Genomic DNA, 18771 nt, shown 5'->3' with positions numbered 1-18771 from the left:
TATGTTTAAGGAAAGGAACCTGGATGTTTTGGCTCTGAGTGAAATGAAGCTCAAGGGTAAAGGGGAAGAGTGGTTTGGGAATGTCTTGGGAGTAAAGTCAGGGGTTAGTGAGCGGACAAGAGCAAGGAAAGGAGTAGCACTATTCCTGAAACAGAAGTTGTGGGAGTATGTGATAGAGTGTAACAAAGTAAACTCTAGATTGATATGGGTAAAACTGAAAGTTGATGGAGAGAGATGGGTTATTATTGGTGCATATGCACCTGGGCATGAGAAGAAAGATCATGAGAGGCAAGTGTTTTGGGAGCAGCTGAATGAGTGTGTTAGTGGTTTTGATGCACAAGACCGGTTTATAGTGATGTGTGATTTGAATGCAAAGATGAGTAATGTGGCAGTTGAGGGAATAATTGGTATACATGGGGTGTTCAGTGTTGTAAATGGAAATGGTGAAGAGTTTGTAGATTTATGTGCTGAAAAAGGACTGGTGATTGGGAATACCTGGTTTAAAAAGTGAGATATACATAAGTATACGTATGTAAGTAGGAGACATGGCCAGAGAGCATTATTGGATTACTTGTTAATTGATAGGCGCGTGAAAGATGTTAATGTGCTGAGAGGTGCAACTGGAGGGATGTCTGATCATTATCTTGTGGAGCGAAGGTGAAGATTTGTAGGGGTTTTCAGAATGAAGAGAAAATGTTGGGGTGAAGAGAGTGGTGAGAGTAAGTGAGCTTGGAAAGGAGACTTGTGTGAGGAAGTACCAGGAGAGACTGATTACAGAATGGAAAAAGGTGAGAACAAAGGAGGTAAGGGGAGTGGGGGAGGAATGGGATGTATTTAGTGAAGCAGTGATGGCTTGCGCAAAAGATTCTTGTGGCATGAGAAGCGTGGGGGGTGGGTTGATTAGAAAGGGTAGTGAGTGGTGGGATGAAGAAGTAAGATTATTAGTGACAGAGAAGAGAGAGGCATTTGGACAATTTTTGCAGGGAAAAAATGCAAATGAGTGTGAGATGTATAAAAGAAAGAGGCAGGAGGTCAAGAGGAAGGTGCAAGAGGTGAAAAAGAGGGCAAATGAGAGTTGGGGTGAGAGAGTATCATTAAATTTTAGGGAGAATAAAAAGATGTTTTGGAAGGAGGTAAATAAAGTGTGTAAGACAAGGGAGCAAATGGGAACTTCAGTGAAGGGGGCTAATGGGAAGGTGATAACAAGTAGTGGTGATGCGAGAAGGAGATGGAGTGAGTATTTTGAAGGTTTGTTGAATGTGTTTGATGATAGAGTGTCAGATATAGGGTGTTTTGGTTGAGGTGGTGTGCAAAGTGAGAGGGTTAGGGAAAATGATTTGGTAAACAGAGAAGAGGTAGTAAAAGCTTTGCGGAAGATGAAAGCCAGCAAGGCAGCAGGTTTGGATGGTATTGCAGTGGAATCTATTAAAAAAGGGGGTGACTGTATTGTTGACTGGTAAGGTTATTTAATGTATGTATGATTCATGGTGAGGTGCCTGAGAATTGGCGAAATGCTTGCATAGTGCCATTGTACAAAGGCAAACGGGATAAGAGTGAGTGCTCAAATTACAGAGGTATAAGTTTGTTGAGTATTCCTGGTAAATTATATGGGAGGGTATCGATTGAGAGGGTGAAGGCATGTACCGAGCATCAGACTGGTGAAGAGCAGTGTGGTTTCAGAAGTGGTAGAGGATGTGTGGATCAGGTGTTTGCTTTGAAGAATGCTTTGAATAATGTAGCATTTATGGATCTGGAGAAGGCATATGATAGAGTTGATAGAGATGCTCTGTGGAAGATATTAAGAATATATGGTGTGTTAGGCAAGTTGTTAGAAGCAGTGAAAAGTTAAAGTTTTTATCGAGGATGTAAGGCACGTGTACATGTAGGAAGAGAGGAAAGTGATTGGTTCACAGTGAATGTAGGTTTGTGGCAGGGGTGTGTGATGTCTCCATGGTTGTTTAATTTGTTTATGGATGGGGTTGTTAGGGATGTGAATGTAAGAGTTTTGGAAAGAGGGGCAAGTATGCAGTCTGTTGTGGATGAGAGAGCTTGGGAAGTGAGTCAGTTGTTGTTCACTGATGATACATCCTTGGTGGCCGATTCATGTGAGAAACTGCTGAAGCTGGTGACTGAGTTTGGTAAAGTGTGTGAAAGAAGAAAGTTAAGAGTAAATGTGAATAAGAGCAAGGTTATTAGGTACAGTAGGGTTGAGGGTCAAGTCATTTGGGAGGTAAGTTTGAATGGAGAAAAACTGGAGGAAGTAAAGTGTTTTAGATATCTGGGAGTGGATCTGGCAGCAGATGGAACCATGGAAGCGGAAGTGAATCATAGGGTGGGGGAGGGGGCGAAAACTCTGGGAGCCTTGAATAATTTTTGGAAATCGAGAACATTATCTCTGAAAGCAAAAATGGGCATGTTTGAAGGAATAGTGGTTCCAACAATGTTGTATGGCTGCAAGGCTTGGGCTATGGATAGAGTTGTGCACAGGAGGGTGGATGTGCTTGAAATGAGATGTTTGAGGACAATGTGTGGTGTGAGGTGGTTTGATCGAGTATGTAATATAAGGGTAAGAGAGATGTGTGGAAATAAAAGGAGTGTGGTTGAGAGAGCAGAAGAGGGTGTTTTGAAATGGTTGGTCACATGGAGAGAATGAGTGAGGAAAGATTGACCAAGAGGATATATGTGTCTGAGGTGGAGGGAACGAAGAGAAGTGGGAGACCAAATTGGAGGTGGAAAGATGGAGTGAAAAAGATTTTGAGTGATCGGGGCCTGAACATGCAGGAGGGTGAAAGGCATGAAAGGAATAGAGTGAATTGGAACGATGTGGTATACTGGGGTCGACATGCTGTCAATGGATTGAACCAGGGCATGTGAAGCGTCTGGGGTAGACCATGGAAAGTTCTGTGGGGCCTGGATGTGGAAAGGTAGCTGTGGTTTCGGGCATTATTACATGACAGCTAGAGACTGAGTGTGAACGAATGGGGCCTTTGTTGTCTTTTCCTAGTGCTACCTCGCACACATGAGGGGGGAGGGGGTTGTTATTCCATGTGTGGTGGGGTGGCAATGGGAATTAATAAAGGCAGACAGTATGAATTATGTACATGTGTATATATGTATATGTCTATTTGTGTATATATATGTGTACATTGAGATGTATAGGTATGTATATTTGCATGTGTGGACTTATATGTATATACATGTGTATGTGGGTGGGTTGGGCCATTCTTTCGTCTGTTTCCTTGCGCTACCTCGCTAACGCGGGAGACAGCGACAAAGCAAAATAAATAAATACAAATAAATATATATATACATATTCCTGTGAATCCACGGGGAAAATGAAACACAATAAGTTCCCAAGTGCACTTTTGTATAATAATCACATCGAAGGCACAAGAGAGAAATAGGATGCCAGACCATTTATATATGTCCTCTTTGTCAATCTTTCCTCACTCACTCTCTGCATATGTCCACGCATCTCTCTTACCCTTACATTACTTACTCGATCAAACCACCTCACTCCACATATTGTCCTCAAACATTTCATTTCCAACACATCCACCCTCCTCCTTACAACCCTATAACATTATTGGAACTATTTTTCTTTTAAACATACCCATTTTTGCTCCGAGATAATGTTCTCTCCTTCCATGCTTTCTTCATGGCTCCCAGAACCTTCACTCCCTCCCCCACCCTGTGACTCACTTTCGCTTCCATGGTTCTATCTGCTGCTAAGTCCTCTCCCAGATATCTAAAACATTTCACTTCTTACAATTTTTCTCCATTCAAACTTATATCCCAATTAACTTCGCCCTCAACCCTATTGAACCTAATGACTTTGATCTTATTCACATTTACTCTCAACTTTCTCCTTTCACACACTTTTCTTAACTCAGCCACCAACTTTTGCAGTTTCTCACATGAATCAGCCACTAGAACTGTATCATCGGTGAACAACAAATGACTCACTTCCCAAGCCCTCTCATCCGCAACTGACTGCATACTCACCCCATCTCCAAAACTCTTGCATTTACCTCCCTATCCACTCCCTCCATAAATGAATTAAACAACCATGGGGACATCACACACCCCTGCCTCAGACCAGCATTTATTGGGAATCAATCACTCTCCTCTCTTCCTATTCATACACATACCTTACATCCTTAGTAAAAACTTTTCACTGCTTCTAGCATCTTACCTCCCAAACCTTCAAAATACTCACTCCATCTGATTCTCACTTCACCACTACTTGTTATTACTTCTCCACTTGCCCCCTTCGCCAGTGTTCCCATTTGTTCTCTTATCTTATGCATGTTATTCACCTCCTTCCAAAAAATCTTTTTTTGTATTCATTTATATTTATTTTATTATACTTTGTTGCCGTCTCCCGCAGTAGTGAGGTAGCAAGAGACTGATGAAAGAATGCCCCAACCCACCCACATACACGTATATACATAAATGCCCACACACACACATATACATACGTATAGATTTCAACATATACATACATATACATGCACAGACAAATACATATATACACATGTACATATTCATACATGCTACCTTCATCCATTCCCATTGCTTCTCCGCCATACATGAAATGGCACCTCCCTTCCCCCGTGCGCACGTGAAGTAGCACTAGGAAAAGACAACAAGGGCCACATTCATTCACATTCAGTCTCTAGCTGTCATATGTAATGCACCGAAACCACTGCTCCCTTTCCTCATCTAGGCCCCACAAAACTTTTCAAGGTTTACCCCAGACACTTCACATGCCCTGGTTCAATCCATTGACAGCACGTGGACCCCAGGATACCCCATTGTTCCAATTCATTCTATGCCTTGCACGCCTTTCACTCTCGTGTATGGTCAGGCCCCGATTGCTCAAAATCTTTTTTGCTGCATCCCTCCACCTCCAGTTTGGTCTCCCACTTCTCATTCCCTCCCCCTCTGACACATATGTCCTCTTTGTCAATCTTTCCTCACTCATTCTCTCCACGTGACCAAACCATTTCAATACACCCTCTTCTGCTCTCTCAACCACACTTTTTTTTTATTACCACATATCTCTCTAACCTTTTCATTACTCACATGATCAAACCACCTCACACCACATATTGACCTCAAACATCTCATTTCCAATACATCTACCCTCCTCCACACAACCTTATCTGTAGCCCATGCCTCATGACGATATAACATAGTTGGAACCACTATTCCTTCAAACATACCCATTTCAACGGTCCCAGAACCTTCGCCCCCTCCCCCACCCTGTGAATCACTTCCACTTCTGTGGCTCCATCCGCTGCCGAATCCACTCCCAGATATCTAAAACACTTCATTTCCTCCAGTTTTTCTCCATTCAAACTTGCCTCCCAATTCATTTGTTTCTCAACCCTACTGAACCTAATAATTTTGCTCTTATTCACATTTACTCTCAGCTTTCTTCATTCACACACTTTACCAAACTCATTCACCAGCTTCTGCAGTTTCTCACCCAAATACACCAACAGTGCTGTATCATCAGCGAATAACGACTGACTCACTTCCCAAGCCTTCTTATCCACAGCAGACTGCATACTTGCCCTTCTCTTCAAAACAGTTGCATTCACCTCCCTAACAACCCCACGTATAAACAAATCAAACAACCATGGAGACATCACGCACCCCTGCCGCAAACCAACATTTACTGGGAACCAATTACTTTCCTCTCTTCCTACTCGTTCACATGCCTTACACAATGATAAAAACATTTCACTGCTTCTAGCAACTTACCTCCCACACCACACACTCTTAATATCTTCCACAGAGCATCTCAATCAACTCTATCATATGCCTTCTCCAGATTCATAAATGCTACATACAAATCCTTCTGTTTTTCTAAGTATTTCTCACATACATTCTTCAAAGCAAACACCTGATCCACACATCCTCTACCACTTCTGAAACCACACTGCTCCTCCCGAATCTGATGCTCTGTACATGCCTTCACCCTCTCAATCAATACCCTTCCATATAATTTCCCAGGAATACTCAACAAACTTATACATCTGTAATACTCACCTTTATCCCCTTTGCCTTTATACAATAGCACTATGCCTGCATTCCGCCAATCCTCAGGCACTTCACCATGAACTATACATACATTGAATATCCTCACCAACCAGTCAACAACACAGCCACCCCCGTTTTTGATAAATTCCGCTGCAGTACCATCGAAACCCGCCGCCTTGCCAGCTTTCATCTTCCGCAAAGCTTTCACTGCCTCTTATCTGTTTACCAAATCATTCTCCCTGGCCCTCTCACTTCGCACACCACCTCTACCAAAACACCCTATATCTGCCACTCTGTCATCAAACATGTTCAACAAACCTTCAAAATACTCACTCCATATCCTTCTCACTTCACCACTACTTGTTATTACCTTTCCATTACCCCCCTTCACCAATGTTCCCATTTGTTCTCTTGTCTTGCGCACTTTATTTGCCTCCTTCCAAAACATCTTTTTATTCTCCCTAAAATTTAACAACACTCTCTCACCCCAACTCTCATTTGCCCTCTTTTTCACCTCTTGCACCTTTCTCTTGACCTCCTGCCTCTTTCTTTTATACATCTCTCAGTCATTCATACTACTTTCCTTCAAAAATCTTCCATGCGCCTCTCTCTTCTCTTTCACTAACGATCTTACTTCTTCATCCCACCACTCACTACCCTTTCTAATCTGCCCATCTCCCATGCTTCTCATGCCACATGCATCTTTTGTGCAAGCCATTACTGCTTCCCGAAATACATCCCATTCCTCCCCCAGTACCCTTATGTCATTTGCTTACTTTTTTCCATTCTGCGCTCAATCTCTCCTGGTACTTCCTCGCACAAGTCTCCTTTCCAAGCTCACTTACTCTCACCACTCTCTTCACCCCAACATTCTCTCTTCTTTTCTGAAAACCTCTACAAATCTTCACCTTTGCCTCCACTAGATAATGATCTGACACCTCCACTAGATAATGATCTGATATCCCTCCAGTTGCCCCTCTCAGCGCATTAACATCCAAAAGTCTCTCTTTCACATGCCTGTCAATTAACACATGATCTAATAATGCTCTCTGGCCATCTCTCCTACTTACATATGTATACATACATATATCTCTCTTTTTAAACCAGTTTTCCCAATTACCAGTCCTTTTTCAGCACACAAATCTACAAACTCTTCACCATTTTCATTTCAACACTGGACACCCCATGTACATCAATTATACCCTCAACTTCCACATTACCCACCTTTGCATTCAAATCACCCATCACTATAACCCAGTCTTGTGTATCATATCTGTTAACACATTCACTGAGCTGCTCCCAGAACACTTCCCTCTCATGATCTCTCTTCTCATGACCAGGTGCATAGGCACCATTTATCACCCATGTCTCTCCATTCACTTTCAGTTTTACCCATATCAATCTAGAGTTTACTTTCTTACACTCTTTCCCATACTTCCACAACTCCTGCTTCAGGTGTAGTGCTACTTCTTCCTTTGCTCTTGTCCTCTCACCAACCCCTTATTTTACTCTCAAGACATTCCTGAACTACTCTTCACCTTTATCTTTGAGCTTCGTTTCACTCAGAGCCATAACATCCAGGTTCCTTTCCTCAAATATATACTACCTATCTTTCCTTTTTTCTCATCTTGGTTACATCCACACACATTTAGACACCCCAGTCTGATCCTTCGAGGAGGATGAGCACTCCCCGCATGACTCCTTGTTTCCCCTTTTAGAAAGTTGAGATACAAGGAGGGGAGGGTTTCTACCCCCCATCCCCTTTAGTTGCCTTTTACGACATGCGGGGAATACGTGGGAAGTATTATTTCTCCCTTATCCCAAGGGATATATATGTGTGTGTGTGTGTGTGTGTGTGTGTGTGTATGTGTGTGTGTGTGTGTGTGTGTGTTTTTAAAAGCCACAGTGACATCATCAGCCCTGCCTCACACCCACATTTATTCTGTAACTTTTTCTCAAGTCTCCATTCACTCGTACACAGCAATTTGCTCCTCTTTTGAAAACTTTCACATATCCAACAGTTTTCCCCCTACCCAGTATATCCTTAACACATCCATTGAACCAATCCATTCAACTCTGTCAGTCAATTTCTCCAGATTCATAAGAACTACACATGGCTTCTTACCTTTTGTTATATCTTTTTCACAGTTATTCTCACCGAAAACATCTGATCCTCACATCCTCTACCCTCTCTAAAACCCACTTGCTCTTGACTCATTCTGCACTCAGTCACTTCCATCACTTTATCAGTCAACATTCTTGCATATGCTCCTGGTTTACTTAACACACATGTTGCCCTGTAAGTATTCCATACAACCTTAGCACTTTTTAATTTAAGTAAAGGAACAACTACATCTTTCACACAATCCTCAGGCACAATCTTCTGCTTCCATGCTAAATTACATATCAAATACTTTCACTCTATCACACTTTTTCTCTTCCATACTTCAACATTTCTGGCATAATCCCACCCATCCCAGGTGCCTTTCCTACCTTTAAACTCATTATTGCCCTTTTCACCTCCCTTCTTGCTATAGGCCCTTGCACTTGGATCCTTTCCCTTGTGTCCTCCATACCCATGCATGCAACAACTTCTGCTTCACCTTCAACTTTAGAATAATTTTCCATCCTCTTTTTACTTGCTTCTCTTGATTTAGCAGTTACCCTTTATTACTTCTCGCATTTACATTTCCACTCGTACATCTGCCTCTTTCCTTTTTCATAGCTTTCCAGTACAATTTCGTATTTCCCCTAAACTTTTCACTCAACATTCTTCCAATATCTTCATATACTCTTTCTGTGCTTTCCTTTATCAGCTTCTTAGCCTTAGAACCATGAGCACATTTGCATATGTAGTTGTCTCTTTATTAGAACATTTATTTATTATCATTTTATCATACTTTGTTGCTGTCTCCTGCGTCAGCAAAGTAGCACAAGGAGACAGATGAAAGAATGGCCCAACCCACCCGCATACACATACATACATGTCCACACATGCACATATACATACCTATACATTTCAAGTAACACATATGAACATACACAGACATATACATAAATACACATGTACATAATTCATACTTGCTGCCTTTATTCATTCCCACAGCCACCCTGCCACACATGAAATGACAACCCCCTCCCCCCCGCATGCGCGTGGGGTAGCGCTAGGAAAAGACAACAAAGGCCACATTTGTTCACACTCAGTCTCTAGCTGTCATGTATAAAGCACTGAAATCACAGCTCCCTTTCCACATCCAGGCCCCACAAAACTTTCCATGGTTTACCCCAGACGCTTCACATGCCCTGGTTCAATCAATTGACAGCACTTCAATTGATACCACATCATTCCAATTCACTCTATTCCTTGCAGTCCTTTCACCCTCCTGCATGTTCAGGCCCTGATCGCTCAAAATCTTTTTCACTCCATCTTTCCACCTCCAATATGGTCTCCCACTTCTCCTCGTTCCCTCCACCTCTGACACATATATCCTCTTTGTCGGTCTCTCCTCACTCATTCTCTCCATGTGACCAAACCATTTCAAAACACTGTCTTCTGCTCTCTCAACCACACTCTGTATATTACCACACATCTCTCTTACTCTTTCATTACTTACTCAATCAAACCATCTCACACCATATATTGTCCTCAAACATCCCATTTCCAGCACATCCACCCTCCTCCGCACAACTCTGTCTATAGGCCACACCTCGCAACCACATAACATTGTTGGAACCACTATTTCTTCAAACATACCCATTTTTGCTTTCCGAGATAATGTTCTCGACTTCCACACATTCTTGAACGTTCCCGGAACTTTTGCCCCCTCCCCCACCCTATGATTCACTTCCGCTTCCATGGTTCCATCCACTGCTAAATCCACTCCCAGATATCTAAAACACTTCACTTCCTCCAGTTTTTCTCCATTCAAACTTACCTCCCAATTGACTTGTCCCTCAACCCTACTGTATTTAATAAGCTTGCTCTTATTCACATTTACTCTCAGCTTCTTTCTTTCACACACTTTACCAAACTCAGTCACCAGCTTCTGCAGTTTCTCACACGAATCAGCCACCAGTGCTGTATCATCAGCGAACAACAACTGACTCACTTCCCAAGCTCTCTCATCCACAACAGACTGCATACTTGCCCCTCTTTCCAAAACTCTTGCATTCACCTCCCTAACAACCCCATCCATAAACAAATTAAACAGCCATGGAGACATCACACACCCCTGCTGCAAACCTACATTTACTGAGAACCAATCACTCTCCTCTCTTCCTACACGTACACATGCCTTACATCCTCGATAAAAACTTTTCACTGCTTCTAACAGCTTGCCTCCCACACCATATATTCTTAATACCTTCCACAGAGCCTCTCTATCAACTCTATCATATGCCTTCTCCCGATCCATGAATGCTACATGGAAATCCATTTGCTTTTCTAAGTATTTCTCACATACATTCTTCAAAGCAAACACCTGATCCACACATCCTCTACCACTTCTGAAACCACACTGCTCTTCCCCAATCTGATGCTTTGTACATGCCTTCACCCTCTCAATCAATACCCTCCCATATAATTTCCCAGGAATACTCAACAAACTTATGCCTCTGTAATTTGAGCACTCACTTTTATCCCATTTGCCTTTGTACAATGGCACTATGCAAGCATTCCGCCAATCCTCAGGCACCTCACCATGAGTCATACATACATTAAATAACCTTACCAACCAGTCAACAAAAGTCACCCTTTTTTTTTTGATAAACTCCACTGCAATACCATCCAAACTCGCTGCCTTGCCAGCTTTCATCTTCCGCAAAGCTTTTACTACCTCTTCTCCGTTTACCAAATCATTCTCCCTAACCCTCTCACTTTGTACACCACCTTGACCAAAACACCCTGTATCTGTCACTCTATCATCAAACACATTCAACAAACCTTCAAAATACATCCTCCATCTCCTTCTCACATCACCACTACTTGTTATCACTTCCCCATTAGCCCCCTTCACTGAAGTTCCCATTTGCTCCCTTGTCTTACACACTTTATTTACCTCCTTCCAAAACATCTTTTTATTCTCCCTAAAATCTGATGATTCTCTCTCACTCCAACTCTCATTTGCCCTCTTTTTCACCTCTTGCACCTTTCTCTTGACCTCCTTCCTATTTCTTTTATACATCTCCCACTCATTTGCATTATTTCACTGCAAAAATCGTCGAAATGCCTCTCTCTTCTCTTTCACTAACAATCTTACTTCTTCATCCCACCACTCACTACCCTTTCTAATCTGCCCACCTCCCATGCTTCTCATGCCACAAGCATCTTTTGCGCAAGCCATCACTGCTTCCCTAAATACATCCCATTCCTTCCATTCCCATTCCACCACATAAATATCAAGTAATATTATTTGGATTCGGAGGCTGGCAAAGTTTTTTTTTTTTTTTTTGCCGGTCTTCCGCGTTTGCGAGGTAGCGCAAGGAAACAGACGAAAGAAATGGCCCAACCCATCCTCATACACATGTATATACATACGTCCACACACGCAAAATATACATACCTACACAGCTTTCCATGGTTTACCCCAGACACTTCATATGCCCTGATTCAATCCACTGACAGCACGTCAACCCCGGTATACCACATTGATCCAATTCACTCTATTCCTTGCCCTCCTTTCACCCTCCTGCATGTTCAGGCCCCGATCACACAAAATCTTTTTCACTCCATCTTTCCACCTCCAATTTGGTCTCCCACTTCTCCTCGCTCCCTCCACCTCCGACACATATATCCTCTTGGTCAATCTTTCCTCACTCATTCTCTCCATGTGCCCAAACCACTTCAAAACACCCTCTTCTGCTCTCTCAACCACGCTCTTTTTATTTCCACACATCTCTCTTACCCTTACGTTACTTACTCGATCAAACCACCTCACACCACACATTGTCCTCAAACGTCTCATTTCCAGCACATCCATCCTCCTGCGCACAACTCTATCCATAGCCCACGCCTCGCAACCATACAACATTGTTGGAACCACTATTCCTTCAAACATACCCATTTTTGCTTTCTGAGATAATGTTCTCGACTTCCACACATTCTTCAAGGCTCCCAGAATTTTCGCCCCCTCCTCCACCCTATGATCCACTTCCGCTTCCATTGTTCCATCCACTGCCAGATCCACTCCTAGATATCTAAAACACTTCACCTCCTCCAGTTTTTCTCCATTCAAACTTACCTCCCAATTGACTTGACCCTCAACCCTACTGTACCTAATAACCTTGCTCTTATTCACATTTACTCTTAACTTTCTTCTTTCACACACTTTACCAAACTCAGTCACCAGCTTCTGCAGTTTCTCACATAAATCAGCCACCAGCGCTGTATCATCAGCGAACAACAACTGACTCACTTCCCAAGCTCTCTCATCCCCAACAGACTTCATACTTGCCCCTCTTTCCAAAACTCTTGCATTCACCTCCCTAACAACCCCATCCATAAGTATTCCTTAGTATTTTACCTTTGATCCCCTATTTCTCTTTTAGTGTAAGAGTAGAAATTATGAATGGAATCAAATTTACTGGGAACTATTGCCTTCCATTTGCCATGTGGAAGTAGGCATATATAAAATCATCCAAGCACTTTGTTGCCTCCTTACTCAACCAGTCTCTGAGCAGTGATTCCATCCTACCTTTTTCTTGCTCACCTTCCCATATAAGCTTCCAGTATTGGCTATACATGCATATAATAATGAAGTAAAAGTGTCATTATCTTGATAGAATTTTAAGTGATACACCACAGTACATTATACTGTTTTTGTAGATTCTCCTGCTGTAGGATGTACCTACATATGATGATGAAATATAAATGTGTGTATATCATAATAGAAATTAAGATGATTCACCTTAGTGAAATGTGCTTTTTTGTAGATTCTCCATCTGCCAGTCTTGAATCAGATGCCGTCTCACGAAATTGGCTACCAGTACACAAGCATGAAGTCACTTCAGAGCATCTTCAACCATTATCAGAAGACACCATTTTAGAAGCCACAGTTGGCCAAACAAGCGTGAGTCTTACTTGTCTCAGTTGAAAACCCAAAAGGTTATCTCCATGCATGAACCTAATTCAGTTGCTGAGGTAATTTTCAGTCTTTTCACATGCATCTATCAATATACAGTTTATTAAAGTGCAATCAGTTGGCAAGTTTATCACTCATGAGATAGTCATATCAACTTACAATTCAGAATTGTTTAGTACTTAGCTCATGCTTTTTTGAGGGACTTTCATCACTTGCTGTGGAAATGAGTGGTACCTGAATTGCTTGGGAGGATTCAGCATGTGCTGTTCTGCTACTCTGATGTCGTGCATCATCTTCATTGCAGAAGTAGTAACTGGTGAGAGGATAAAAACAGAATGAATCTGCAAAATAAAGAAAAAAAGGTGAAGCTAACAAAATTATAAGGAGCGACTAAAATGTACTGAAAACAGGATTTGAAAGAAGTTAATAACTTACTTTATCAAACACAAAGAAGTGTACTAAAGAAGGCATCACAGAAGAAATTATAAGGATATTAGGCTGTTACCAGATCCAGGTAACTTTATTCATTGACGGAATATTTTGCAGATCATTTAGTATTGAAAAAGAAAATTCAACTTTGCTTCAAGAATAGGGGAAAATATGGTGGGGTGACTGAATATGTTAGGATGATTAAGAAAAAAGACATAGGAGCAGCACCAAATGTTGAAATTCAGCAGTCAGTAAGTGAAAACTTGGATAATGAATGAATAAAGTGCAGTTTTCACTTTGTATAGAATCATGGCATATGGGTAATGTACCAAAAATTTAAGTTATGGGGATTTAGTGATCTTGAATTTTAAGCAGAAAGAAAGAATGGAACAGAATTTAAGGATGTGGAATGTTGAGTGTAAAAGATTGATAATATTGTGGAAAGGCAAAAAGAAAATTTGTCATTACAGTTATCTAATCATCCCTACTTTTCAGCTTTATTCTTTACTCTCTATCTATTTGTCTTTCTATATCTCTGAAGCCCATTTCCTCTGGGAACTCCTATGAAGGGAATGGCCACAGCAAAAGAGTTTCACTTACCCTTATCCTTACATAATTCCTTTGCATGCACCATTCCACACATTCTTCCCCATTTTTATCCCTCCAGTACTCTTAGATTCTCTCTTCTCTTCCAGTCTTTCTCCCCAATATCTATAATGCAGTTTAGTATGCTTTCTGCTCTCATTCAGTAGAGTTTTCCAAAATTTATACTTTCACTCTGTTTCCTTTCATATACCATTATTTTACTTTTATTCGCATTTACCCTCAGTCACCTTTGCATACACACATCATAATACACATTTTCCACCTTATGCAACCCCTCTTCTCTCTCAGCAAACAACACAGTATCATCTGCAAACAGAGTTCTCATTAGTCAGCATACCTCTCCACCACACTTCATCTCTACACCCATTCTCACTAGTTTTGCTTTTATCTCTCTTATCACTCCATCCATATATATGCTAAATGTCAACATTTGCCATAGGGATTGGTTGAATTCCTCCCATATGGATTGGAGGGATTGTAGGGATTGGTTGAATTCCTCCCATATGGATTGGAGGGATTGAAGTCCTCACATTCTCCATTTTTAGTGATTTAGAAGAAATTATCTCCCATCTTATGCATATTCCTGACTGTGTGACCACTCTCCATATATTCTAGGTTTGTTTTTAACCTCTAGTCCCTCCTGCTGTAAATATACAATCTTGCCCCTAATTGATTCATCTGGTCACTGTCTCATAAATGAATTTATTCTAATGGCACCTCCCCCTTCAGCAGCCCCTGCTAAGCATAAATACTGGCTCCTCAACAAAGCTGACTGGAATAACTTATGTGACTTTTTTTGACTTTCCTTGGGGAAATTACCATCTCTTATGTGATGATGCTTCTGTCTCTGTCAGATGCATAGCAGGAGTTATTCTTGCAGGAATGGAAGCATTTATCCCCTCTTCCTCCTCGATGACCTCTTCATTCAGCCCAAGGTTCAACCATTCCTATTCTGGGGCCATTCAAGCAAGGGATCATGCATATTAGGCTTGGAAAAACTCTCCTTCCTCAGGCTTTCATTCAGCTTTTATCGCTACCCTTAATCGCTGCAAGTACATTATCCATGAGGTGAAGCCTTCCTTTATTCAAAGAAAGTGCAATAACATCTCGTCATCCACTGATAGGTCTTTCCGGTCTTTAACTAAGGGCATCTTTAAGAAATTCTGTCACTCAACCTTCCCTTCATTTTTCCACTCTGATGGTACTATAGCTGTCTCTCCCATAGAAAAAGCAACTCTCTTTAGTTCCCATTTATCCTCTAACTACACCTTGGATGACCCTAACATTCCTTCACCCCATGATGCTCCTCTTACTAACCCTATTTCCCTTCCCATAATCTCTTTCTCTGGGCACAAGCAAGGTTATGGTCCTCCCCTCTTTTTTTCCATCAACAGCAGTGTCCCTCAAGGTTCGATCCTGTCTCCTACACTTTTTCTCCTATTTTTTCAATTATTTCCTTTCCTCCACAAATAATCCAATGCACTCATACACTGGTGACCCAAAACTGCATTCATTCCTATCCTTCAGTTCTGCTCCTTCTTCTCTCACACGATCTGCATCTCATCTAGACACAGCCTCTTCAATAAATGCAGACTTGGACAGGATATCTCAGTTGGATAGGCAAAATCTTGTTAAGTTCAATGCCTCCAAGACCCAGTTTCTACCCATCTCTCCATTGAAAGCTACTAACTCACAACTCTCATCTCTCCTTTGATGGTTTTCTAATTCCACCTCTTGAGTCAGTGAACATACTTGGCAATACTGTGACACCCACTCTTTCTTGGAAACCTCACCATACAGGAATAGCTAAGTCTGCTTCTAAAAAAGTGGGTGTCCTGTTTAGATGTCAAAACTTCTCTTCTGAACAGTTGCTCTGAATACACAAGGGATTGATACATCCTTGTATGGAGTACTGCTTTCATGTTTAGGGAGATCTTAGCTCTGCATCCTTACTTGACAGAGTTGAGTCAAAAGCAGTCCACCATGTAAACTGTCCCAGGCTAACTTCCAAACTTGACCCCCTTGCCCTACACCACAATGTTGGTTCACTTTCCCTCTTCTGTAGGTATTACTTTGGTTTTTGCTCCTGATAGCTGGCTTCTTGTATTCCCTCACCACTACCTAGATCGTGCAATACCCAACAAGCTGCTGCAACTCAAGGGTGGGCCACTTTGATACCTGCTCCTTTCCCTACACGTCGAAGCTTTGGAACAAACCTTATACCCTCTCATATTTTTCCCAATAACTATGACCTAGTACATTTTAAAAGACAGGTTTTTTTGCTCTCAAAAATTTGTAGATACTTTCCCTTGTCTTTTCTTTTTCCATTTTATAATTTTCTCTATATTTCAATTAAGGCCCACCCTTGATGTGGACTTTTCTACATAGGAAAAAACTGTGTGGATTAGTTGAATTGTTTATTAGCAGAAGTAAACTCAAGAGAGGAATTTGTAATATCAACATGATAATTTGATGATTTTATTTTTAATGTAATAGAAAAAGTCATGGTAGATAGCATGGGCAGATTAGATGTATTAAAAAGATCAAAGGAAGGTGGCAGTAATGCTTTCAGATAGCAGAGTTCTGTTTCGAGTGTGCTCAAGATATATAGTCTTTGGTGAATAAGATTTTAAGAATGTATAAGAATAAAAAAGTTGACATGAATTTAAGCTCTAGCAATGTGCCATTGTTGGGTTGAAGGAGCAGGAATGTATGTTTATATTCTACTAAAGTTGTGCTATGTTTACAGTTTTTCATATCAGCAGTAGGGGCTGTTAGGGAGATTCTGCAATTCTCATAATTGTTAGGAAGAAAATGAGAAAAATTCTTCTACTTTCATTTTCAGTTTCCCAATATAATAGCAAAGATGAATTAGCAGTCAGAGCATCTGAGACTGAAAAACATTTGTGTTGTTAATGGGTCAGTTAGGCTATTCAGTATCTGTATGGTCCAAGGTGAGATGCCTGAGAGCAGGCATGGAATAGTGTTTGGGCATTGGCTGTGAATGGGAGGCTGGGATTTCAGTACATTATACATAACAGCTAGCGTGTGGATGTGTGCTAATGAAGCCATTGTTTGTTTGTTTCTAAAGCTGCTTCATGTGGCAGGAGAAACAGTTAAGCATAGAATTAATGTTTTTATTCCCTGCCTGTTTGTCAATATAATTAGTTTGTATAAGTTACAGATAAAGGGTAATCAACTGTGACAAAGCATTTGTATTGAAATGTATTCTTTGTTCAGCCTTGTATAAAAATTCTTTGCTAGTTGTGAAAATGTAAATGCTTTGGTTGATAGGCTTTACTTTTCAGATTAAGTATTCAAGCATTAATTCAGTGTGGCAGAGACTGCAAAAGGGGGGAATTTACCATAATATCTTGCCAGCCTTTAAAGACCACACTGATGTTGTGCCTGCTGTATATGAAGGTAAGACCCATTGATCTTTTAATTGACTGTGATCCAACACTGATCCATCTCCACATCAAAAGCTGAATATCCAGTTTTGTATCATCCTATATGGAAATGTATGTCTACCACACATATTTGCAGAGTCTTTTTCACTTATGCTATTATTATAGTATGGTGGCACCAGCAAAATTGATGTGACCTGCTGTAGTACAAACTGTTGATGTAAGTTATGCATATTTATTTGAAGAAAATGTCCCACATACCTTGTAATTTGTTCTCCCTTACAAACATTTAGTACATTAACTTGAAAAGAGTTTTGTTCTCCCTGTATGGTAACAGTTGTAAAGAACAAATAAAGAATGTTTGTCTTTGATTTTAATCTTTATATATGTTTGGAATATTTGGAACTTATCCATTGAAAGTGTAAAGTGGGTTTGTTGAAAAAGATGTGTCTAGTATTCATTTTACAGATCCTACTCCAGCTGCTCCATTTACAAAATTCAAATCTTATATGTTTATGTCTTATCATTTTTTCATACTTGATCGCCGTTTCCTTCATTAGTGGGTTTCCATCAGGAAACAGATAAAGACACATCAACTCACACACACACACACACACACACACACACACACACACACACACACACACACACACACACACACACACACATATACAAAAGGAAGTGAAGTGTTTTAGGTATCTGGGAGTGGATTTAGCAGCGGATGGAACCATGAAAGCGTAAGTGAGTCACAGGGTGGGGGAGGGGGCGAAGGTTCTAGGAGCGTTGAAGAATGTATGGAAGGCGAGAACGTTATCTCGGAAAGCAAATATGGGTATGTTTGAAGGAATAGTGGTTCCAACACTGTTATATGGTTGCAAGGCATGGGCTATAGATAGGGTTGTGTGGAGGAGGGTGGATATGTTGGAAATGAGATGTTTGAGGGCAATCTGTGGTTTGAGGTGGTTTGATCAAGTAAGTAATGAAAGGGTAAGAGAGATGTGTGGTAATAAAGAGTGTGGTTGAGAGAGCAGAAGAGGGTGTATTGAAATGGTTTGGACACACACATGGAGAGAATGAGTGAGGAAAGATTGACAAAGAGGATATATGTGTCAGAGGTGGGGGAACAAGGAGAAGCAGGAGACCAAATTGGAGGTGGAAGGACAGAGTGAAAAAGATTTTGAGGATCAGGGCATGAACAT

The 18771-nt window shown here is 41.1% G+C and overlaps 1 protein-coding gene across 11 annotated transcripts in view; it reads left to right on the top strand.

Moving 5' to 3' along the window:
• Positions 1 to 18771, top strand: part of LOC139749356 (histidine protein methyltransferase 1 homolog) — a 112766-nt gene that overhangs the window by 17898 nt on the left and 76097 nt on the right. For all 11 annotated transcript variants that reach the window (XR_011712952.1, XM_071663088.1, XM_071663090.1 and 8 more), the window contains 2 exons: positions 12982 to 13118; positions 17474 to 17588. Coding sequence is in view for 10 of the 11 variants with exons in the window: in XM_071663088.1 (XP_071519189.1) it covers positions 12982 to 13118; positions 17474 to 17588 (252 nt within the window). In the remaining variant the exon portion in view is untranslated. The remainder of the gene's footprint in view (positions 1 to 12981; positions 13119 to 17473; positions 17589 to 18771) is intronic.

This window comes from Panulirus ornatus, chromosome 7 (genome assembly GCF_036320965.1).
Source record: "Panulirus ornatus isolate Po-2019 chromosome 7, ASM3632096v1, whole genome shotgun sequence".
Lineage (NCBI taxonomy): Eukaryota > Metazoa > Arthropoda > Malacostraca > Decapoda > Palinuridae > Panulirus > Panulirus ornatus.
This window is presented reverse-complemented; position numbering and strand designations above follow the sequence as displayed.